Source organism: Cricetulus griseus, chromosome 6 (genome assembly GCF_003668045.3).
Source record: "Cricetulus griseus strain 17A/GY chromosome 6, alternate assembly CriGri-PICRH-1.0, whole genome shotgun sequence".
Lineage (NCBI taxonomy): Eukaryota > Metazoa > Chordata > Mammalia > Rodentia > Cricetidae > Cricetulus > Cricetulus griseus.
In genome coordinates, this window is record NC_048599.1 from 113,271,781 (window position 1) to 113,296,714 (window position 24,934).

The window sequence follows — 24,934 nt, forward strand, 5'->3', positions numbered from 1 at the left end:
ACAGTTGTATCATGATAGGTGTAATTATGACCTGGTTATTGTTTTCATTTGGGAATTAATCATGACATAAGGAGATACAATTGTGTGTCAAGTTGGTAAGTACACTTGTGATGGCTATTCTGGGTTGTCAACTTGACTACATCTGTAAGTAACTAAACACAAATGGAAGGGCACATGTGTGAGTGATTTGTGCTTAATTTGTAGTGGGAAGACCTACTTCTAATCTGGATCATTGAAGTAAGAAGACACACCTTATTCTAGCCAGATCTTTTGAGGTGGGAAGATCCATTTTTAAATCTGGGCCACACTTTTGCTGGAAGTCTATATAAGGACATGAAAGAAGGAAGCTTTTGCTCTTTGCCTGCTTGCTCTCACCTTACTATCAAGTCAATTCCTTCACTGGCATTAGAGTCTACTTCTTCAGAATGCCAGTGTACACTGAAAATCAGCTGAGACATCTAGCCTTGTGGACTGAACTGGATTCTTGGACATTCTGTTCATAGGCAGCCATTGCAGCATTAGCTGGACCAAAGCCTGTAAGTCATTCTATGTATTTATTCTATAAGTTCTGTTACTCTACAGAACACTGACTAATAACTTTTTACAATCCAATTTTGGCTCCCACTATACATGCACTTTAAGACCTTAGCTTCTATTAGAAATAAAAATGAGCCAGACATGGTGATTGAGAATTTAATCCCAACATTGGGGAGGCAGAGGCAGGCAGATCTCTCTGAGGTTCAAGGTCAGTCTGGTCTATATAATGACAGTCTAACACGTGTTTGCCTGACCTTGCCTTGGTCACTAGGAGGTCAGATGCCTGCCTCGTGGCAAGGAACCAATCAGAAGTTAGCTGGTGGTGCTATGCTTTACGGCTCTGGGTGTGCTTTACCGACAAGTGTGCAGCAATGACATGCACCCTGGGAGGGCCCATGGGCCATAACAAACAGTTGACCAATCAACACAGGGCAAACCCTCCAAGCCTGGAGGCACACCAATTCTGAGCCTAGACATCCCCCTTACACTGCCCTATAAGATCTCTATGCCATGGCTTTGAGGCATCTTTCCCAGCCATCCGCCATGGTGGATGGATGAAAGGCCCGAGCTAACTTGGGGTTAGCTCGTTAAACAACTGCAATAAAGCCTCATGCTGTTTGCATCAAGTTTTGGCCTCCGCCTGGTGATTGTGGTGGCCATGGTCCTGGGCAGAGATCCTGGGGGCCTGAGCCTCCTGGGGTCTTTCAACTCTCCTAGTCTTTGTTTCCCCTGGTGATCTATTAAACAAAACACTGTATTTCCTTACAAACATGATTTAATGTAGCATCTTTACATACAATTGCCTCTAATAAAATCCCAGAACTGGGGACACTCTGTATCCTTCCAGCTCTTTGGGTTCCCTTGCTCCCCCACTGCTAAAAATTCACATTGTAGACTCCATGTCTTGTTTCATGGACTGAGCTCTGCTACCCACGGTACATATGTATTTACCCCAACAACTGTTACAGGAAAAGTTAAGTTTAAAAAGATAATAAGCAAGGTCAAATATGAAATCCAATGCCAGAATGGCTGTTTTATTATACTACAGATGATGTAATGGCAAATAACTCTCAATTTTATCAGCTGACGTATCACTTCAAAATGAAGACAACTATATTGTTTTCCAAGGATACAAATACCTCAAATGAATCTGTGCAATACTGCATAAAATCTACAAGATCGAACAATGAAGTAGTATATGGAACAACAAAAGGACAAATACTGTCCTAGCCTATCATTTTCATTTCTGGACCATGGACTTATATGAAACACAAGGAATTTAGTTATATCACTGTCTCTTTCAAAACTGTTATTATCTGATAGTTTGGTCATTCTCTCATATTCAACAGCTTTGCTCCTTGCACACAGCTTCTCTAAATCCCATTAGTTTTACCAACACTTTAGGAAATGTTCTACTTCCTCAACCCGTACTAGCCATCTACTTTTATGACTTGAGACGACAGGAGATCCTAACCATCAATATGTGTTAAACTGGTAATACAGTCTTTCCACTCTTACAAATAACCTCAGCCATCAACTGCCTTCTTGTTCTTAGTAGCTGCTTTGTAGTTTTAGCTCATGTCTCAGAGTACATAATTTACACTTCTTTTAATCTCGATCATGAATTAGCATGTATAAGCACACTACTTAACTCTGGATCTTATCTACAGCTGCTAAAAAACAATCAGCAAATATATAAACTGTTATTACGAAAAACTCAAAATAATTTGAATGTAACATTTTTTCTTATTTATTTCTCTCAGATCACCTTATCTAGTAGCTGTCACAGAAAAAAAAAACACTCTTATAGACAATCTCTTTTCTCTACCACTTCCTCTGACACCCACATTTATCTTCGTGTGTGTGTGTGTGTGTGTGTGTGTGTGTGTGTGTGTGTGTCTTGTTCCCTTCAGTCCTCAGAGAACATCTGTTTCCTATTCCTGGTTGGTTTCTAGCCTAAGCTCTCCATTTCCAAAACAAACCAACTGGCTGCCTTCCTCTTACCTTCATTCTTGTACTTTAAATATCTGATGTCCTGTATGCTAGACTCGGTACTAATAAGACAAAGCCTCATGCCTTTTATAACTCACAGGGACTTCGCTCTGTTAGTAGACAGAAAGTAAAAATAACAAGAGCAACAAAATCATCACACAAAAACACCTCGATATAATGTGAAAGTAATGCATGCTTCCTGAAAAAGATAAGCAAGCAGAACCTGAAGAGAGGTGGAGGCTACTTTTAAATTTAAGATGATCCAGAAATCCCTTGAGGACGTGGCATCTGAAGGGAGACCTGAAATCAGTAAGGAAGGAAACCATGGCACCACCTAAAGGAAAACCACCTTAGGAATAACAAATGTAAAGGCCCTAAGGAAAGAATATGATTTGAAAATTTTCAGAAAACGTGTGGTAGGAAGACTGTTAGGAAATACAGTGGCAAGAGAAAAAGTATCTATTAGGGGCTAAATGTGTCTCTGTACTGACAGGCAACAGTGAGGGCTTTTGAATTTATAGAAATAATTGCAAATTTTTGAGGTGGAGTATAACAAATACAAATTAAACAATCTTTTTCAAAGGATTATGCAGACTGTTGTACAAGGAACTGAACATAGGACAGCAATTATTTTACCAGCCTCATTCAAACTCTTCATTTCACTCATCCTAAAAACAAAAACAAAACAGAAAACACTTCTCTAGCCTTCACAAACATTTGCATCATGTAGTTTTATGTCTTTTTCTTTCATTCCCCAGTTCTCAGTTTACTATGTTCCCCTCTCCACTAACAGCCCTATAATTTCAAAACCTCTACACATAGCCAAACATAATGCCACCTTCTGCTATACCCTTACAAGGTCTCTTGGCTTCCTAGTTGTACTAACTACTGCACCCTTCCTGAGACCCCTTTATTACATTTTCTTCTCTAATTTGTTCTGTTCTTTGTAGACTATTTTTGTTGTTCTTAAGTCTCTTTAATGAGCCCCATTTTATGTTTCTTCTTTAAAATCATGGTGTTCAATGGGTCCCCGTGTTTCTCAAATTGCTTAAACTACATTCTAATTCTCGAGTCTCACTTCTCTTCCTTTCACCCTAACCTACTTCTGTTCTTTAAATATCCCTTCAAGCTATACATTCTTAGAAATACCTTTAAAACTACACAATCTTATTCTAGCTATAGTCTCTGTTGTATTACTATGAAGAGACACCATGACCAAGGCAACTATTATAAGAGAAAGCATTTAACTAGGGGCTAGCTTACAGTTTGAGAGGTTTAGTCCATTATCATCACTGCAGGAAGCATGACAGCATGCAGGCGGGTACTGGAGAAGTAGCTGAGAACTATATACTGATATACAGGCAGAGAGAAAGAGAGAGGCGGGGGGGGGAGAGAGAGAGAGAGAGAGAGAGAGAGAGAGAGAGAGAGAGAGAGAGAGACTGACTGACTGACTCTGGGCTTGGCATGGGCTTTTAAGACTTCATCTTCCCCCACACATTTCCTCCAGCAAGGCCACCCCTTTAATCCTTCTAATACTTTCAAATAGTGCCACTCCCTGGTGACTAAACATTCAAATATATGAGCTTGTTGGGGCCATTCTTATTCAAACCACCATAGTCTCCAACACAGAACTCCTTGTAGGTCTACCCATCGGATAGTTCAACCATATGTTCCACAGGTCTAAATCTATACATCAGAACTGAATGATATACCTTATTTTCCCATAACTAAACTCTACTTTCTTTATCATTCTTGATTTTAGTCATCAGCATCAAACTAGACATTTTAGAGTTTATTGCCATTATAAGTGACCCACATTTAGGTGCCACCTGCTTTCCATTTTATCTCCTAAACAAATTTTAGGTTGCCAGTGGTGGTAGTGGCATACGCTTTTAATCCCACAACTTGGGAGGCAGAGGCAGGAGGTATTTTTTAAATTTATCCATAACTGCTAATTCAGGCCTTTGTTTTGAATTCTTAGAATGATTGCTATTCATTGCTAAACCAAGGTACAATAAATGTACAAACTTACCATCCAATATATGCTAGTAAAGGCTTAGTACATTACACAGTTATTAATATATGAATTTTACATTAATGCACATACTGGAATTTATAAAGCATGACTAGATGATTGCCATATTTTTATATAACTTGCACTTAGAACGTATGTAATATGTCTTCAATGTTTGCTGAGCTCTTTGTCAGTGTTAAGACTTTTCTAAAGCATTTAATTCTTCAGTAACTTTTGACTGAATAAAGATACAATACTTAGTCATCTTCCTCATGATGTGGCTGTTATCAAAATACCTCATCATTCTTAATGGAGTCATAGGACCACCTTGTAGGACATGCAAGGTACCAAACACTCCCTCACTGCTTGTTTTACATAGACACACATGCATGTACATGTGTGATCCCTGTCTCCTACCTTACTATACTCATCCTAATCTTAGCCCACATGTTAACTCATTTTGTCCTGACCTGACTCACAAAGGAAGAATTAGATACCTCTTCTCTGGGCCACACACTACTTTCTTGATCTTTTCTGTAATGCCCTCAGTCAGGTAATAGCCAGTGAACCTCTTCTGTTTTTAAAATTACATATGAAATAACCATTCTATTTATTACCCATTTGAACTTTTAAAACTTAAAAACATAGTGTTTTACTAATTTTAGTATTCTCAAAACTTTGTCATCTTCTTCCCTAGTTCCAAGATACCCTAGAACACAAATAGAACTGTTAAGTCTCTTAATGATCCTAATTGTAAAGTAGGAAGAATAAAATTTGAGTGTTTCTGTTTACTTTTTTGCTAATTTACTATTTTTGAAGGCCCTATCATATCATGCTCACTTTCCTTCTAGCTACTTAAAATGAGACATCTAGAGTCTTTAGTTACTCAATAACAGTATTTTACAAACTGAGAGAAGATTCACTAAGAATGAAGATGGCTTTTGTAGAATTCAGGGAAGTATACATAGAAATGTTTAATAGTAGCCGACCACCTAGAAAGGAAGAAATTTTGTGACAAACTGTATTTATTGAAAGAACAAAGGACTTCATGGCTAGCATATTTTTTTTTACTTCAAAATTACAGAATAACATTTTTTCTTCATAAGTATCCATATGTGTATATGTGGAGGCTTGAGGTAGATGTTCAAGAGTTTCTTCAGTCACTTTCTACCTTATTCATTGAGGCAGGGTCTTTCAACTGAACCCGAGAGCTTGCCAATGTGTCTAGTATGATTATCTGACTTTCAAGAGTTGGAATTACAGGCAGATCACTATGTCCACCCAATATCTACATGGATTCTGGGAATCAAATCTGGCCCTCATGCTTTCATGGCAAGTACTTTAAACCACTGAGCCATCTCTCTAGCTCCTCAAGGCAATTTTTAAGCAGAGAAATCAAGTAAGATCCCTACCTCAAACTGACAGTGGAGGAATAAGCTAACATTCTTCCTAGTAGTTCATTTGGCTGTTATTTTCATAAAGGCATACTTGCAAAATTGGTCCTTTTATATTTGGGAGACTGGATTTCCTATGTGGTTAAGACTGTAACTGCTGAAGTCAGCCTATTTAGGCAGCATAATAACATTTATGGTAGATCTACTTTCCCTGAGTTTGGACTTTTGGTTGACACAGTGTATTATGAAGCCAGCTCTGAATTCAAAACTAACAACAAAACCCAAATAACTGTGAATCTTAAGTGGAATTTCTTAGGCTTTGCACACATGTGACAGACAGAACTTGCGAAGTGAGGGAAAGCACATGGGAAGACTGAACTGATTCCTCTAGACCCTTTCACATATCTTTTTCTATATATCCTCTGGTTATGAACTTATGCCACATCACTATAAAAACATCTTCTATTGTGTTGTAATTGTCATAAAGAATGGAAGATGATGATAAATTAATGACAAATTTAGTTCCAGGATTCATTAAGACTTGAGTCTTCCTGTTACCCAAAGACAATTTTTAAAAATCTGCAATGAAACAATGCAAAACTGAGAAGCAGTGATAAAGGTCTTAAAATGACTTTATAATTATTCTTTTTGTATATAAAAGTAATAATGACATTTAAAAGTTATATATGGAGAAACAATGTTCTATCTTACTTAATCATAATCATTTTAAAATGAACCCATCAAACCAGCCTTAACATAGGACACAAAATGTTTTTAAAAGGTAACAAATAAAAATCTCAATGTTCATTCATTATTACACTCTTGTGTTTTAATAATAATTCGTCAAATAATTTCCAATAATCTAACATTCTCAGTTCTCATCATCAATTTACCAGAAAAATAATCAATTTTCAAATCCCAAACCACACACCTTTTGCTGTAGCTCTTTTACTGCTGAATCTCTATCCATGCATGCTTGTCGGAAGGCTTCATATGCTCTATTGAGTTGCTCCCCAATGTTTTTGTCCATTCCTCTTTGTCCTGTAGCATCACTATAAAGGATGGTATGAATGCCAGCTCTGGAAAATAGCACAACAACTTAGATATTAAAGATATATACATTTTTAAAATGTTTCCTAAAAAGAGCCCTATAAACATAGTACTAGGTGATATCAAGGTTTACAAAAACAAAAGTTTTACCTGAAATCATGACATAAAATATGAAATCTGTGATAAGTAAAATATTCTTTACTAATATCAGTTCCTAAATCAAGGTCCAGTTCATAAAAATGCTGCTTGGGGAACAGGAACCTGTAAATATCATCTATAAATGGTAAAAATGGAGAAATATAAAAGAGCATTTAATTATTAATACTTTAATATAGAAATGTACAACATGATTAGTAACATGGGAAGGGACTTCTTTTTACTAAATGGATCGTTACTTCTACTTATAAGGTGAATTCTTGCTACATTGAATTAGAGCAAAACTAAATAGATAATAAATGTTTGTGGATGGAGTTCACACTGTTGTTATCACAGAGCAATTAAAATGTGTGAAAATGCTCTTATTTTAGAACACAATCTAGGGAGCGCTGCTGTTGGATTGTACATTAAAAAAGAAAGCTCACATCCCTTCAGCCTCAGCTCTACTACTAGTTCCCTAACTCGCCTGCTGCTTCTGAACTACAGATGATTTTCTCGAAGGAGGTGGTTTGATTTTATCATCTCAGTTTGTCTAATATCTCTAATATATTCCTTGGCACTGAGCAGAGAGCTCCTTAATGATTCTGACTCTTCCTGTGCAGTTATAAAAAATACAACCCAGAACCTTTCTTTTAGGATTTTCTAAAAGCCACAAAAGAGACACAACTATTGGTTTTTCAAGGACAACAGGCTGTTTTTTTTGGGGGGGGGCAAGAGGGAAATCATTATAGTTGAAATTTTAAAAACATTTATTTTATGCATGTCTGTGTTCATGTGTTCACACATAGGTGTCACAGTACATATATAGAGGTTAGAGGACAACTTGCAGGAGACTGTTCTCTTTTTCCACTACATGGGTTCTGGGGATTGAATATTTAATTATTATATTTAAATATAATTCACATAAAACAAAATCTAACATTTTCAAGTACATACTAGGGTATTTTACTATGTGGTACAACTGGTTCAAGTGTGTGAATTTTTATCCTTGACAGAAACACTGAACATATTAAAAGTTAACATCAATTCCCAACCTCTCCCTCGCCTAGCAAATAATTAATTGGTCTGATTGAATGGATTGGCCTCTTTGAAACATTGCATATAGATGAAATGATAAAGGCTGGGGATATAGGTCAGTGGTAGAGTGCTAATCTAACATGTTGAAGACCCTAGTTTAACCCATAGTTACCATATAGATAAAAAAATGTAATATACAACACAAGGTCTTAATGTGTGGCTTCTTTCATATAAGATATTATTTCTGAGGTTCATCCATGTTGTAGAATATAACAGTAAATTTGTTCTTTTATATGGCTGAATATATTCCAAATATTGTATATTCACTAAATGGATATACAACATTTTGTTTATCCATTCCTCAGTTGCTAGATATTCAGATTCTTTCTACTTTCAGGCTACTATGAATAAAGCTACTATGAACATTTGTATATACATTAAAATTTTTAAAAATGTATTATTTTATGTTTAAAGGTGTTTTTTTTTTTCTGTATGTATAATCTGTATACCACATACATGCTCAGTGCCCAGAGGCCATAAGAGGGCATCAAATGCCCTGGAGTTGGAATTACAGATGGTTGTGAGCCAGCATGTGGGTGCTGGGAATAGAACCTAGTTCCTCTGGAAGTGCAGTCTGTGCTCTTAACTAATGAGCAGCCATTATGCTCCAGCCCCATGTGGAAGAGAATTTCTAGGTCAAATGATAATTCTATGTTTAACTTTTTGGGGATTGTCACATTGCTTTCATAATGGCTGTGCAATTTTACATTTCTGCTAACACTGCACAAAGGTTCCAATTTTTCTACATCCTCACAACACTTCTTATAGTCCATTTAAAAAAATGTAGTTCGTCAGGACATCTATGAACCACAACAATGACCAGCATGGCAATAATGGCACTCATATATTGTAACTAACCAACAATTGTCTAATTAGTATTAGAAACCTAACCAGCTTTCCTAGGTTAGTGAGGTCATGGATCTTAGAAAAGAACCTCCTACCACCACTTTACTAGACCAGTGTAATTCCTAACTACATTCTAAATATTATCCTTATACCCACAGTTAAGTGTAGGTCCCACCCTCATCAAAGAAGCTTCAGCAAATGGAGACCATCACAGAAAATCACAAGTGCACACAATACAGAGATAAAAAGATGGTTGGGGATCCCTGGTGAATTTATGTACAAACACAACTCCTGGACCTAAGGCTCAAAGAACATCTTGAAAGATGGGACAGAAAGATCGGAAAAGCCAGATGACTAGGAGGTCTGCTATGAGGCTGTACCTCCTAGAAATGGCTGCCTAAACTAAGATCTGAACAACAACAGCATCAATAGATATGCTTATGTAGAAGGGGGGAAATCTCCCAAGGGTGGTGGTGGTGGGGTTGTACAACCCCTAGGCAAAGAATTACAAGCAATTAATGATTGCTGAGAAACTGGGGAGAGTCAATACATACATCTAGTCATCCCAAATAGAAAGCCTGTAACAGACCAAAGTATGGATATCATCAAGGTTCCTCAACTTGGTAAATCAATGAGTTTTACTGTGGCTACTTACAGGAATATGGGTGAGAGGTTACTTAAAGGAATAGAAATGATTTGATGACACCAAAGCCTATCCCGGCATGGGTGATAACTCAAAAAACCTAGAAACCTAGAGCATACTGAACAGCCTATAGGCAGCTCAACAGGTTGGAAGGTGTTCCTTCCAGGTGACTTAGCTGGTCTGTGAGAGAGACAAGCAAACACCATGACAGGTTCCTAATAACCTGGTTGAAAAACTAGGCCTCAGCTCCAGCTTCCTGAAACAATACAAGCAGTTTCTAAGAAAGCCATGAACAAAAACCAATCATTCAACAACAGGGATAAGGGGGACTGAGCCAGTCCCCTGCAGTATCTCAAGGTAATGATCAAATAGGTACAGATCCTGGGAATTGTCCAAACGTCCAAAGATGGAAGAATTGTAGCCCTAGCCATTCAGAAATGTACTAATATAACTGCCACTTGCTTAGGCCAATCATAGATGAGATAACATAACTGTCCCCAAAACGCTCCTTGGCTCTGCTTAAAAGGAGCCTGCATGCACCACTCAGTGTCATCACCATTTTGTATAGGTGAATGGCCCAGCACAGCTGATTGCTTCTTCTTCCAGATTGCTTGGCTGGTCCCAGCTTCTTCTAGGCTGTTAGGCTTGTCAGAGTCCTTTTTGAAGCTTGGCTAGTCTAAAAGTGACTTAAGCAGTCTACTGTTTATACACTTTTGGAAAGAGAGGTACTGGAGAATCTGGTTAGTTTCAGAGTCTTCCTGTATCTATTTTTGAGTTGTATACTTCCTGTTATAATGGAGCTTCTTTGCAGGATGGAGTGTTTAACCTCCCCTTAGAAATCCTGTTCTTTCAACTCCTTGTAAATAATCTGTCCTAAATAACCTATTGCTTTATTTTCTTTTATAGCCTATGCCTTAACAAGTTTCCTTACAAGATTAACCTCAGAGGTGACAGCTACATAAGTTATCCAATACTAAGTGATCAGCCTTGAAATCATAAACACACAAACAACAAAAATAGACTTAGTAGGTTGTATATTAGTGTATACACACAGATATATATTAACAATAATAATTAAAGAAAAAGAGGCCATCAATTTAAGAGAAAATGAGGGGAGGAACATGGGAAAGGACATGGGAGGGATTGGAGGGAAGGTAAGGGGTTAATGATATAACTATATTTTAATTAAAATATATTTTTTAAAATGGATGGCACTTTAGCTTGATTAAAAATTATAGTTGTCCTACTGGGTATGAAGCAGTATCAAATTGCAGTTTTGGCTTTTCTTTCCCTTATGTTTAATTCTTCCACGTGCTTTTTGTGACCACTTATCTTTGGAAAGAATTTCTATTCAAATTCTATCTTTGCCCATCTTCTACAAACCTTATTTTCCTTTATAAGCTAACACAGAACAGTGGAACAACCAACAAACAAAATGATCACTGTGTGTAGCTTATGACCCTGGTGCTTTTATAGCATCCTGGGTTTTTCACATACATGAGGAGGAACACTGGGGGTTCCTGTTTGTGTTTCCTCTTCTCTTCTGGAGATGAACAAAGACTGCTTATGAGAGGAATGATCTCAGGCAGAAACTATCACTGATTAAAAAAAAAAAATCTCCATTCTTTTTCTTAACATGTTCTTTGGCACATGGCATTTTTAACCTGAATGAATTTTAATCTACCTAACAGTTTTCTTCTGCTAATTAGAATTTCTTTTGGTGCCATATCTAAAGAACTGTTGCCTAATCAAGAACATGCAAATTTTTACCTGTTTCCTTAGAAGTGTTTCTGCAATTTTAGTGTTTAAATTTGTTCTTTGATACATAAGTTAATTTTATATATAAGATGGAGTCCTTGAACTGGGACTCTTATCGGGTTTAACACTTTGTTCTATTACTGACTAATCCTTAATTATTGGTCACTAAATCTTTGGTGACCCATGTTTCTTTCTCATCAGTACAAAAATGATGTTGAGATTTCTAAGTAATTTCTTATTCTACAGTTCTTTACTCTGATTGAAAAAAAAGTATATCTAGTCCATCAAAAAGGTATATTCTTATTTTTAATCTAAGTGCTACATTAAAAATGTCCTCATATTTTTTTCATATCCAAATAAATCATGTGGCATTTTCAACACTCTAAGTCATTGAATGAGACATGAAATGAATTAAGAGGAGCTGCTAAGTAAACTCCACATGGGCACATACTACTCCCTGAAGTAAAAATATATGCTGAGGAATTAGTTTTGGTTGATATAAGTAAGTAATAATACATTTTATTCAACTAAGAAGGGAAACATATGTTAGATTAGTGACATGGACCAGAGAGGAAAAGGAAGGTCTCTGGGTATAGTTACATGTCAGTTATATTTTGGTGTGCTTTTTGAAAAAAAATTATTTCTTTCTAGAAAGATACTTTTTATTTGAGGTAAACATGCTTAAATTCAAACCTCATGACCAATCATCTCTTTTCTTAAATTATAAGTTCTTCTAGTTTTTAGTAGGTATTGATGAGGGGACTATATTCTAGACATGGACAATTGGCTATAACTATCAAAAAGCTGTCTTTTTCATTTATCTCAATTTTCAGCTGGATGGAATGTTGTGGTGGTAAGGCTCCCAGAAAAGGTAGAACAAGAATGAAACAGCTCAGGTCCTTGACACTGAAGTTGCTAGATCAGGTCTGGAGATCAACTTCAATTCTTTTATGAAGAAGAAACCACTGTTCTGTAAGTTTCTAAAAGAGATGAGCTATATCCAATTCAGGATAATATTCAAGACAGATTCAGTGCTGAACACATAGTATATATGATGCTTTTTTTCTCAGGAGACAAATAGTCATGGAGGTTACCTTTTTCCTTCATTAAAGCTTATAATTTAGTGAGGGTAGACATATAAGAAAATAACCAACCTAAGAAGTTAGTTAAATATTAGATAAAAGGCATGATCATATTTTGATAGAGATTTGTCTAGCAAAAGAATTAAATATTTGCAAGGCTTCATCCAATGGTTGAGTTGTGTGTATTTTTGTGTTAGAAAAGAATGAGCTGCTAAAGAAATAAACAAGATAAAGGTTCAAGTAGAAGGAAAAATTAAATCAGAAAAATTGTTAAAACTTCATAAAGGATATAACAAAATGGGTCCTAAATGATGAGAAGGACTTCGAAGCACAGAATAAAAAAGCAGTATTCACTCTGAAACAGTGAAGGCACAAATAGGCTGTATTTGGTGACTGGAGTATTCTACTTATGGAAGTCTAGTGCAGCGAGTATTAGAGAGGGAGATTCTAGGTATGGTAGAGTCAAGTCATCATGTCTGTGCTGCACTGCAAAAACCCCAGGACACACTATTCATAAAGACTATGATTATGTGGTACCTTCTGGGACTGCAGAGTGCATTAACTGTATAAACTTCAAACACACTCAGGTAAGAGGAGACTGTAGTAAGCACTAAATGTCACTAAAAACTCAGGCTTTATCCTGTTGAACTAAGGGTTTAATAAGGGGTTTCAAGCAGTGTACAGACACATTTTTACAAGGAGGACAAATAAAGGGGATTGACCATGTACAGACTATTCACTGCATCAACTATACCCAACGAGTACCCAAGAACAAGGCCACTGCTGTTGTCTGAAAGTATGAAAGTAGCTTATACATTTCAATGTTTAGTCCTTACCAATTGGTGCTCTTTTGGAAGGAAGTGGAACCTTCAGGAAATAGAACCTTGGTGGGTGTGGGCCTTGGGGTTTGAAGTCTGGCCCCATTTTGTGGTCCTCTCTCTGCTTCCTCACTGGATTAGTGTGTCCAGGTGTCTCACACTTCTGTCACCAGCCCTTACCATACAGCTATATCCATTTTAATTCACAAGCCCAAACAAGCCATTGCCCTCTTATGTTGCTTCTTGTCAACCATTTTGGTATGGTGGTACATCTATAATTCCAGCTTAAGAAGATGAGGCAGAAGGATTGCCACATGCTTTAAGCCCAGCCTGGGAGATCAAACAACAACAACAACAAATAGTTTGTCATATGAAACATAAAGAGGTCACAGTCACCAGGGACATTTCTAAAGTGTCGTTAGCAGCATCTATGTGCCCTTCAAACTGTACATGAATCCTCCTTAACTGTTAGTTCCACCATTCATTGTAAGATGGCTGAAGAATTGATTTCATAAAGCATGGAAATACCCCTGCACTGTGATTTAGAGTTACCACCAAAGCTCATATAAACAAACAAACAAACAAACAAACAAACAAACAAAACAAACAGGCCTACTTATTTATCTATAAGACGATAGAAGAAAATCTAGGAAATGAATAAAACTTTCAGTGCAACATAATTCTATGATTTTCTAAAAAGAGATTATTAACAAAACAGGTAGCAATGCAGTTAATCTTTACACAGTTAAACAACATGAAAAATAAATCTCTGGCAAAGTGCTTGAGTACATGCCTTATTTTATTTTTTATGTGTGTACTTGCATGTTCAGGTGGCCATGTACAGATTGGATGTAAATGTTGGATGTCTGCTTGATTGCTCTCTACTTTCTCCCCTTGACACTGAACTAGACACTTACTATTTCAGCTAGTTAGCGCTAACAATGCCCCTAAATGGAAGTATGCCTGGCCTGCTTACATAAGTGCAGGAGACCTAGTGCAGGTCCTTGTGCTAGTTCAACAAGTACTCTTACCCACTGAGCCATCTCCTTAGCCCTTGAGCACATGACTTTTAAAAATATCTTTCTATTCTATCAAATTTGACCATAAATTATAACTATAATTTTTTTCAAAAGTAGTACTTTGTATTTATGTTAAGATTTCAATATGACAGGCCATGCTGCATACACCTTTAACTCAGGAAGCAGAGACAGGCAGATCTCTGTGAGTTCCAGGAAAGCCTGGTCTGCAGAGCAGGTTCCAGGACAGCTTGGCTACACAGTGAACTTTCTCAATAAATAAATAAATAAATAAATAAATAAATAAGAAAAAAAACAAAACATGAAAACTTTGAAAAACATTTTCAGCAATCTTTTAAAAGATCTTCTAAATATAGGAGAGCAATATAAGAAATGTCATAGGCTGTACAAGATAAAGAAAGGAAAACTGTTTCTAAACTAGTACTTAAAATCTTAGGAGTCAGCAGATTAGCCTCCCTTTCCAGCATCCTGAGTCACTTACTGCAGCAGAACAAAAGGGAGAATAAGAAGACAGCGAGCTCTTCTGTAGAAAGAGAGTGAAATTTCAGGAAATAGAGCTTTTCTCAAAAAGGCCCATTTTCCCATTAAATCATAAGTTTATAACTGCTGAGCAGCACTTAGCCTTGAGAATATCACATCGATAAATAGGAAGAGGCAAAGGCCTCATAATTATAAAGCCATAACCTGCATGCTCTTAACCACTGGCATAGCTCTTCATACCTCACTGTTTAATTTCCCTGAAGACACCAAGAGGCTGTTGGGCAAATGGTTGCAAGTCACAACTTGTTTTACTAGAAGCAACTGTGAGAATTCCAATGAGAAAGTAAATAAGGTTTCAGAGCTCTCCAAATCTCTATTTCCAGTCATTCCCAAGATGTTTAGGGTGTGACTCTAAATGTACAATGTACATTTAAATCTAGATTCAATATTTTTATGCTGTGTAACATACTCTCATTACAACTGCTGAATATTTCTGATAAGCTTCATCTGCCCCAAATCCTGAGTAGCCTGACAATTTTCCAGATCTCCATCTATGCCACAATTACCCAACTTTTTACCAGCTTTTCTTAAATATGAAGATTCTTATCTAATAAATTTTAGCATTTTTGTGCTATCCTACTGTGATGAAGTATTGACTATCTTCTAAACCATTTATAACTAAAAAAAAAAAAAAGTTAAATGACAGAAAACTGATTACCAACAAGGCTAGATTACAATGTGCATAAAAAACATACTGTCTCTGAGAGAGTTTGTATGTTTAGATATCTCTCTACGGACCTTTCTGTGGCCTTCATTCATCTCCCATTTAAAAATGTTTGGGATGTGGTTATGATATAGGCTATTTCTGGTAATACATTAGAATCATCAAGCAACACAATCAGCAAATTGTATACAAGACTTCTTAGATGATAGTTCTGTGTAAGGGAAAATGTGACACATTTTAAGTCACTGCCATGAGTTAGTCATGTCATAGCTGGGATAACACTGTACACATGCACCAGTGGAGGAAGATGGATTTCAAAAAATGTACCTCTATACATGATCTGCTTTCTGAACCGTTGCTGAATAATACAGAATATGGAAGCTAAAACAGCAGCTGCTAAAGTAAAGTTTTTTCCAATAAAAAAAAAAAAACAAGTATTTTGATGTTTTGGCTGATGGCTCAAAACAACAGCACTTTACTGACCCTAGTTCTATGAAATTTTCATGTTTCATTATTATGGCATTCTTGTGGAGAAAGTTGAGTGTAACGTCTGTGCTTCTTTCACCAAGCAACAATGATCCTTTTTATTTGGTGTTTCCCTTATCAATACATAATCATTCCAAATCCAACTAAATTTTCAAACTCTCTGTAGGTAACTGAGGACATGATCCTAATGGCATGTCTTTAAAATCTAAGATATAAAGGCATGGACCAGGGAAATTTCTGTCCTGCTTAATTTGCATCACAACAATGAGGAAAGTAAAAAGCAGTCTTCTAAACCTAAGACAATGGCACAAGAAATATCAGGCTGCACAAGTGTTTCCTATTCCTCAAGGGACGCTGCAAGGACTAAAGTGGACATGTATTTGCCAGATGCTTCCTATAAATCACCTGTCTTACTAGCTTTCTGTAGCAGGAACACATGTATTCTGGTATTCTGGTACTTCAAAAGGGTACATAAATTATCTAAGTCACAGAATTAGAAAATGAAAGGAATGAATAAACCCAGGTTTCTGATGTGAAAACACAATCTTTACTTTGCTCTTAATTTAGTTTTGGCTGTCCTGGAACTTGTCTGTAGACCAGGCTGGCCTTGAACTCAGAAATCTACCTGCCTCTGTCTCCTGAGTGCTGGGATTAAGGGAATGCACCACCACCACCTGACCTAATTTAGTCTTTATTTTATCAAGGTAATACATATTTATATCCTATTGAGTCAAACAGCTCTACAAGGTTTAAAACGGCAATAGTTCTCTGCTTTTCTTCCGCATTTCCTACTTCATCTTGGCAACAACTCTTTTTGTCTGATTATCATTTTCTATCTCTGTATCTCTAAATAATATGCAATAATGTCACAATGATTTTTCATTTTACTTGTCTTCCCAGTATGCAAAAATAAGATTTCTGTCTTTACAGAAGATTGTCATGTGGAGAGATGAAGAAAGTTAGGTTTATAGGAAACCCTTGTAATAAGTAGTCCACTCCACAGCACTGATAACAGCATGGAGTGTGAGTATGAAAGACCCCAACTCAAGCCTAGCCTGATACCTACCAGAATGTATTTAAAAATCACTCTGGCCACACACAGCTCTGGGGACAAGAACACATGAAATGGTTGGTCATGATGACCAGTCTCTGGAAATTGTTATTATTACTAGTTTCTACTATCTTCAACAACTGTCTGGTTTCTAAAAATTGTTATGGGTTACCCTGCTCCAGAGCACCCATGTTTTGGAAATAAGTATAAGTCACTCTGTTCCCAGAAAAAACACTACCTGTCCCATGGCCTTGCAGGTGTAAAAACCAAAATAACATTCCAAACTCCTCGTAGGCAAAATTGTAAGTTCAGTTCCCAACGAATCAGTAAATGACTCATGTATGTTATAGCCAATCAATATGTTGTCACACTCCTGCCTAGTGACCAAAAAGACATTAAAAACTGCCTGCTTTGGAAACTCGGGGCTGTTCTCTTCCCAGGGAACGACCCCAAGGTGTTGGAATAAAATCCTTTTGCTTTTGCATGAAAAAAAAAAAAAAAAAAGAATTCTGTCTTTAAATACTCCCTACTTACTCTCCCCAATTTTCCTATTTTTGTTAGATTAGCATTCAGCACTTACTGTATTTTATTATAATACTATTGATTGCTGAACTATATGAAATTTTATGGCTGCTTTCATTTCCTGAAAAATGTTTCTTTTTTTAGCCAGGTGGTGGTGGTGCATCCCTTTAATCCCAGCACTCGGGAGGCAGAGGCAGATGGACCTCTGTGAGTTCAAGACCAGTCTGACCTACAAGAGCTAGCTCCAGGACAGCCTCCAAAGCCACAGAGAAACCCTGTCTTGAAAACCAAAAACACAAAACAAACAAAAACCAAACTCACTTCATTTTACTTCCTATTACTGTATCAAAATTCCTTGATTTTTTTCTTTTGTCCTCAGTTTTCTGAAACTTATATCCATCACAAATTGAGACTTGATAAATTCATTTTCTTGAATTTGTTTTCAATTTTCTTATTTCTGTATTCTTTTCTGAGACTCATAATATCCCTAGATGAAGGATCTGAACTGGTGCTCTATCTAATGTCCCCACCACTACTATTCTTCTTTCTCTCTGGTTTCTGGCTTTGGTTTGTTTTGACACTGGGTCTCACGATGTATGTAGCTCTTGCTGGTCAAAGAACTTACCATGTAGACAGCTGGTGTCAAATTCTGAGATCCGTCTGACTTTGCCTCCTGAGTCCTGAGAATAATGGCATATGCCACAATGCTTGGCCTACCTCTCCCCCGGCCCCACTGCACCCCTTCCCCTGATTTTTTTTTTTTTTTAAATCTTCCCTGTTTTATTTTGTTTTCCTAGAAGACAGGGTCTTGTTATATAGCTCAGGCTGGCCTCGAGCCCTCAGAATTGCATCACCTTTCTTTAGTTTCCTGGGCTTCTAGCCTTTTAAAATAAACTTTTCTTATTTTCAGACACAATAATACAGTCTGCTTTCTCTGGAGCCAATATTATGCTGCTGAAAGAATCAGCCAACCCTGGATAAAGAGAGTAAAAACCAAGAGTAAGTAGTGGTGCTTGAAAAGTTTGTTAAGACTTGGGAGAAATAGGTGCTAAACAATTTTGTACCTCCAATATCCCAGTTCAACCAGACCAGCTGAAAAATCATGAGCTTAATGGTAAAAATTCTAGCATATCCACCCTAAAGTGATAAGTAATTCTTTAAAGTCTACTTTGTTCTTTTGTGGGTGAGAGACAAGTGTGGGAGAGTTAGAGGTAGGGAAGGCCCCCAGCTGGGTTTCCCCAACTGCTGAGACTACTGAACTTCTGGGTAAATGTTCTGTTAGGGTTCACACTTGTGGTGAGAGGCCAATTCAAACCTAATGCAGTTTCAGGATGGGGAAAGGAAATCACCCTAAAAACATCAATCTCTTCTACTTTGCCTTAGAGAAGGGCACTTGTCTTCCCCAATGCCTTCTGGGTACGGATAATAAGAATTCACATTCTATTTCAGAAAGGTTGCCACCTGAGCAGGGTAAAAGGTGAATACATGAAAGAAACAAATTATTCTTTCTGTATCTGAACTATTTTAGTATCAGGAGCAAAATCCAGAAAAATCTGTCAATAATGGTACACATAAGTGAGACATTTTCTATTCTTAGTCTTGGATGGGTTAGGAGACCTTTCAAGACACTCATGTTTTCCTTACTCAAAAGAGAATGGTAGGCAGAGTTAGTTCCAGAACAGCTAGAGCTATATAGAGAAACCCTGTTTCGAAAGGAAAGAGAAAAAAAAAAAAAGAAAACAAAATGGCAGAAAACAGTCATTCCTAATATTAATAATCATTTACCACTTCCAGAACTATATAAGAGGCAATCAACCCATTTCGCAAATGGCAGTTTGTATTTCTAGTTTTACTTTTCATGTCATAAATATTGGTTATGGACATATTCATAGCATACCACACTAAACAATTTCTATGTTCCAATTAGGCAGCTAATAGGAAAGAAATTTTATTATAGTTCCAACAATGTCAGAAATTTGTGTTCTGCATGTTTTCTATAATCTGATTAACTAAAATTATCAGGATAAACAAAATGGGACAACTGGTAAGCTGAACCAAAGAATTCCTGAGTAACACTTTGCTGAATGTTAGAACCTGGTGAAAATTATCTTCCAAGAAGGAAATATTTTATAGGACCACACCCATGAGTTTCAGTTTTGCTTCCTTGTTTTCTCCATAGTACATGAGGATATATTCTAAAAAATGTGCTAGGGGATTTTATCACCATGTAAACACTATATTGTTTACTTGGACAAACCTAAATAGTATAGCCTACTACACATCCAGGCTGTACAGCATAGCTATCATCATATATATGGTTCCTCTGACCATCTGGAATATGACTGTACTTTCTTCCCCCAGATTCCTTACCAAATGCTAGGGGCTCAAGGGTATAATTAGAGAACAGAACATCAGAAGAAAACCTGGGCATGTGATTTTCTATCTCTGAGTTAAATATAATTATGGCACTACTCAGTAAGCTGTGCTCAGGCACATGAGTGATCATTCTGTTGTGGGTTTTGTGGGAGTAGGGGGAAAGTGAGAAAGAGGAGGGGAGAGAGGCGGGGAAAGAAGGGGAAGGGAGAGAGAGACAGAAACACTCCCCATTTGGTCTAAGCTGGTTTTCAGTTTGTCATTCTCCTGTCTCAGCCTTCCAAGTGATGGGATTACAGGCAATGTGCCATCATGACATACTTCCCAAGTAATGTTTAAGGGGTCTCAGTAGGGGCCATGTTAGAATCTAGAGAGAGAGAGGTGAGGACATGAAATTTCATATGGCTCATACTAGTCTGTGCTCATAAGTCAAATAAATGAGGGACATTCATAGATGAGAAAAGTACAGAGAATGCTTATACTCAGCATGTCACATGTAGAGGATAAGTACAACTATGTGGGGAAGCACAGAACAAATTATTACCTACAATAATAATTTTTTCTTTTAATTAATTAATTAATTAATTTCCAGCTTGATCAAAGTTTCCCCTCCCAATCCATCCCCCAACCACTCCTCTCCTTCCCTTCAGAAAAGGGCAGGCTTCCCAAGTGTATTAGGTAGGCAAGGTATATCAAGTTGTAGTAAGATTAGACACCTCCTCTATTAAGGCTAGACAAGGCAACCAAGTAGGAGAAAAGGGTACCAAAAGCAGGTATCTCCGACTGTTAGGAGTTTCACAAGAAGACCAGCTATACAACTATAGTATACTGCAGAGGGCCTAGGCCAGTCCCATGAAAACTCTCTGGCTGGCAGTTCAATCTCTGAGTTCCTATGAGCCCAGATTAGTTGCTTCTGTGGGTTGAAAGAAATAACTTTGAAATGCTGAGAAATGTCAGTATCAAAACTGTGAAACATTTCTAGTTTAGGTAAAGCAAATATATAAGGTCATGAAATTATGATATAGAAAACAGTATGTATTCACTAAGAGTAAACTATTTAGCCTAGTGTGGTGGTATATGACTTTAATCCAAGCACTTGAAAGGCAGATGCAGGTGGGTCTCTGAGATCAAGGCCAGCCTGGTCTACAGAGTGAGTTCCAGGACAGCCAGGACTGTTTCAGAGAGAAACCCTGTCTCAAACAAACAAATAAACAACAACTAAAGAACTATTTAACCACCCCATAGTAATAGCTGATTTGCTGACAGACTCAAATAAGTTTTCTTCAAGCAATTTAAAGTAACAGGTCCTTTATACTGAAAAGATAGAAGTCTTTGATTTCCATCTTTATAGCAAGTAAGTCTACAGCAAAATTACTTAACTGTTTGTGGTTCGTTGCTCAACAAACGATTTCCTATACTCTATTCTACTGCAAATATCTCAAGGACTCATACTTTTAACTTGCTTTAAGTAACCAGTAAAATGCATTTCTTTATTAGTTTTCTTAGTCTAATCAATTTCAAGCAATTCCCTACTTCAATGACTTAAAGGTTAGACTTTATTTTCACTGTTAACACACTTTTGTGTGTATGTAAAGGAAAAATATTAGTGTATTGACACTTAAAACTATTTACATTCATCACATATTATATATTATTATCATTATGGAGATTTTATTTTTGAAAGAAGAAAAGTCAAGTTATTATCCAGGATATTTTTCTGTGAGAAAATTAGCATAATTCTCCAAATTTCTTTCCCTTAAAAATAAGAAACAAAAATCCAAAAAGTCCCTTTAATACTGCTGTTCTGAGCCTTGTGGTATAGGTTTGTAATCCTAGCTAGCAGGAAGGTTGAGGTGGGAGAATCTTTGTTTTTGTTTGTTTGTTGTTGTTTTGCTTTTTAAAATGTTTTTTCAAGACAGGGTTTCTCTGGGTAGCTTTGTAGATCAGTCTGGCCTCGAACTCACAGAGATCCATCTGCCTCTGCATCCTGAGTGCTGGGATTAAAGGCTTGCGCCACCACCACCTGAAAAGGTAGGAGGATGTTAAGTTCAAGACCTGCTTGGCCTACAGTGTGAGATCAAGGCCAGAACTTAAAACAAAAAATGGTTTGTTGGGATTCCAAATAAATGAAAGGACTTCAATCATAACAAAGAGCAAAGGACTGATTCACTAACCCTGGTCAAACGACAACACTGCACACAAAAACAAAAAATGAAGTAGGTAGAAAAATGCTATTGAGCAAAAACACATTGCTTTTTTTATCCCCTTCTTCAATTCTGCTATAAAACAAAAAGTGTTGCTTCTTCTGCACAGGCAAGTTCAATACCCCAAAGGAAACTATCAGCTTCACTAGATTGTCTTTAGCTTCCCCATTTTGCTAGAAAAATTCTTATTTTAATGATAACAAGCTGTCATTGAGCTGTAGCCAGATCACATTGGCAGTTTCAAAGGAAATAGGTGAGAAAATACATACTATTTAATATGGTGTGAAAAGCACCAGGACAGTTCAGGGTATAGGTGGTATCTTGCATCTGCATGGAGCAGAGCTTTAAGCATTGATAACAGGACAACCATCATACAAAAGCTGTCCTAGTTAGGATTTCTATTGCTGTGATAAAACATTATGACCAGAAACAAGTTGAGGAGGAAAGGGTTTAATTCCACATCATGACAATCTATCATCAAAGGTCAGGACAGGAACTCATGAAGGGATACAGAGGCCATGGAGGAGTGCCGCTCACTAGCTTGCTCCTCATGGCTTCCTCAGCCTGCTTTCATACAGCACCAACCCAGAGGTGGCACTGCCCACAAAGGGCTGTGCCTTCCTACATTAATCACTAATCTAGAAATGCACCACAGGCTTGCCCACAGGCTGCAGTGGTGGCATTTTCTCAACTGATATTTCTTCTTCCCAAATGACTCCAGCTTGTGTCATACAGGCTGGTGAGATGGCTCCCTGCGTAACCCACATAAAAAATCAAGTGAAGTAGAATGCAATCTAGAGCCTAACATTCCTATAGTGAAACAGGAGGTAGACAGGAGAAATGACCTGAAGCTGGGCCAGCTAGCATGGAGTACGTATGGCTCAGCAGAAACAAGAGACCCTACCTTAACAAGGTAGAAGGTGAAAACAGAATCCTGAAGGCAGTTACTTCTGACTTCCACACATGTACCATGGTATACACACATTCATTTGAGCCTTCCTCTGCCGATCCCCCAACCTCACACGCATACATATGCACATGCACGAGGGCACACACAAACATGTGCACACACACATAAAACACAAAAATGAAATCTTAAAAAAATTACCTTTAAGGGTTTACAATATAATAAGTATTTTTAAAAATCATACTCATAACAAAGGTAAACTGCAAATAAAAATTACCTGCTGATACAAAACTACTATTCTCATGATTATAGTTATTTATCTTTTGTTTCTAACATTTTAAAAACATAAATATTATTGGGTGATTTTTAACTCATTTGTGTTCAGTTCTGTCAAATGATGTTTGTGCTTTTACCTTCTGTCTCAGTTACTGTTCTATTGCAGTGAAGAGATATCTTACTAAAGACAACTTATTTTTTTAAAAAAGCATTTAATTGGGGCTTGCTTACAAGTTCAGAGGATGAGTCCATGACCATCACGGATTTTGGAAGCAGTAACTAAGAGCTTTAAATCCTGATCCTCAGGCAGCAAGACAGACAGGGAAATTCTGAGCCTTCTGAAACCTCAAAGCCCTGACACACCTCCTAGTTCTGACTAAACAGTTCACCATACTGGGGACTAAGCATGCAAATACATGAGCCTGTAGAGGCTAGTCTCATTTAATCCACATTTCCTTTAGAACTTAGACTGCCATTTTCCCTCTGCTTGTTGTGATGAATTTCAGTAAGTAAAGGAAAAGAGGAAAGAAAAGAGGTAAGCAAAGTGTCTTTCAAAATCAAGATTATGAACTATATTCAGAAAGGGATAACCAGGACTACCTTTAGGGTGGATGGCCAATGCAGTCTTTTGAACTAGGTGCAATATTTGACAGATGTTCCAGTAAACTGAGGGGTGTTAGAAAAGGCAAGAGCACCTGGTTCTAAGCAATTGAAAAATATGCCTTTCAGACCTTTGTAGTATATGTGTCATTTTTCCAATCCCTAATCTTTAAAAAGATTAAAACAAAACTAATAAACCTGTGATTGACAGATTATGCATAGCATAAAACTGATCACTGTAAACTTTCCTTTTTTTTTCTTTTTTCTTTTTTAAAACAGGGTTTCACTTATATAGACCTGACTGGCCCGGAACTTGCTATGTAGACTAGACTGACCTTGAACTCAACAGTGATCCTGCCTCTGCCTTCCAGTACTGGGATTAAAGGTGTGTGCTACCATGCCTGGCATTTCTTTTTCTTTTCAACTTTCGCATCACTTCACTTTCTATACTATCATTCCTTCTTCTATGTTAACTTCTAAAAATCTACGAGAGAAAAAGACACCCAGAAAGGCTGCTCCGTGCAGCCAGCCTAACAATGAGAGAGCCCAGTCCTCTGGGGTACAGCATCTTCCCTCAATCCCCGCTTTTTTTTGGAGGGGGGGGGCGGTGTATAACTTGTTGCCAGCCAGTTTACACAGCGGTGGGAACTGTCTGAATGACTAGTGTACATGGGTGGCTACTTCTGCTCTTTGCACCTCAAGCCACCTATTCCCCGGGACCCGTGGGGAAGTTACTCAACTTCTCATTGACAAGACTCTGATGACACTCCACAGGAAAGCCGAGAAGGGAATTGTGCAATTCCCGGGATAAACAGAAAGAACCTAGGAAGTGTTCGAGAGCATAAGCGCCAAGAGCAGCCGCTTCTGGCCAATCAGCCTGTCTCCAGTCAGCAGGGAAGTCCAGGAC

At 37.4% G+C, this 24,934-nt stretch overlaps 1 protein-coding gene across 5 annotated transcripts in view; it reads right to left on the bottom strand.

Moving 5' to 3' along the window:
* Tank (TRAF family member associated NFKB activator) overlaps window positions 1-24,934 on the bottom strand; it is a 67,204-nt gene that overhangs the window by 30,794 nt on the left and 11,476 nt on the right. For 2 of the 5 annotated variants that reach the window (XM_027420330.2, XM_027420329.2), the window contains exon 2: window positions 6,869-7,016. In XM_027420330.2, the coding sequence (XP_027276131.1) occupies window positions 6,869-6,967 (99 nt within the window). In that variant the 5' untranslated portion in view covers window positions 6,968-7,016. Of the gene's footprint in view, window positions 1-6,868; window positions 7,017-7,137; window positions 7,262-13,385; window positions 13,698-24,934 lie in introns of those variants that run through there. The other 3 variants (XM_027420331.2, XM_027420333.2, XM_027420332.2) reach the window with 3 other exon arrangements.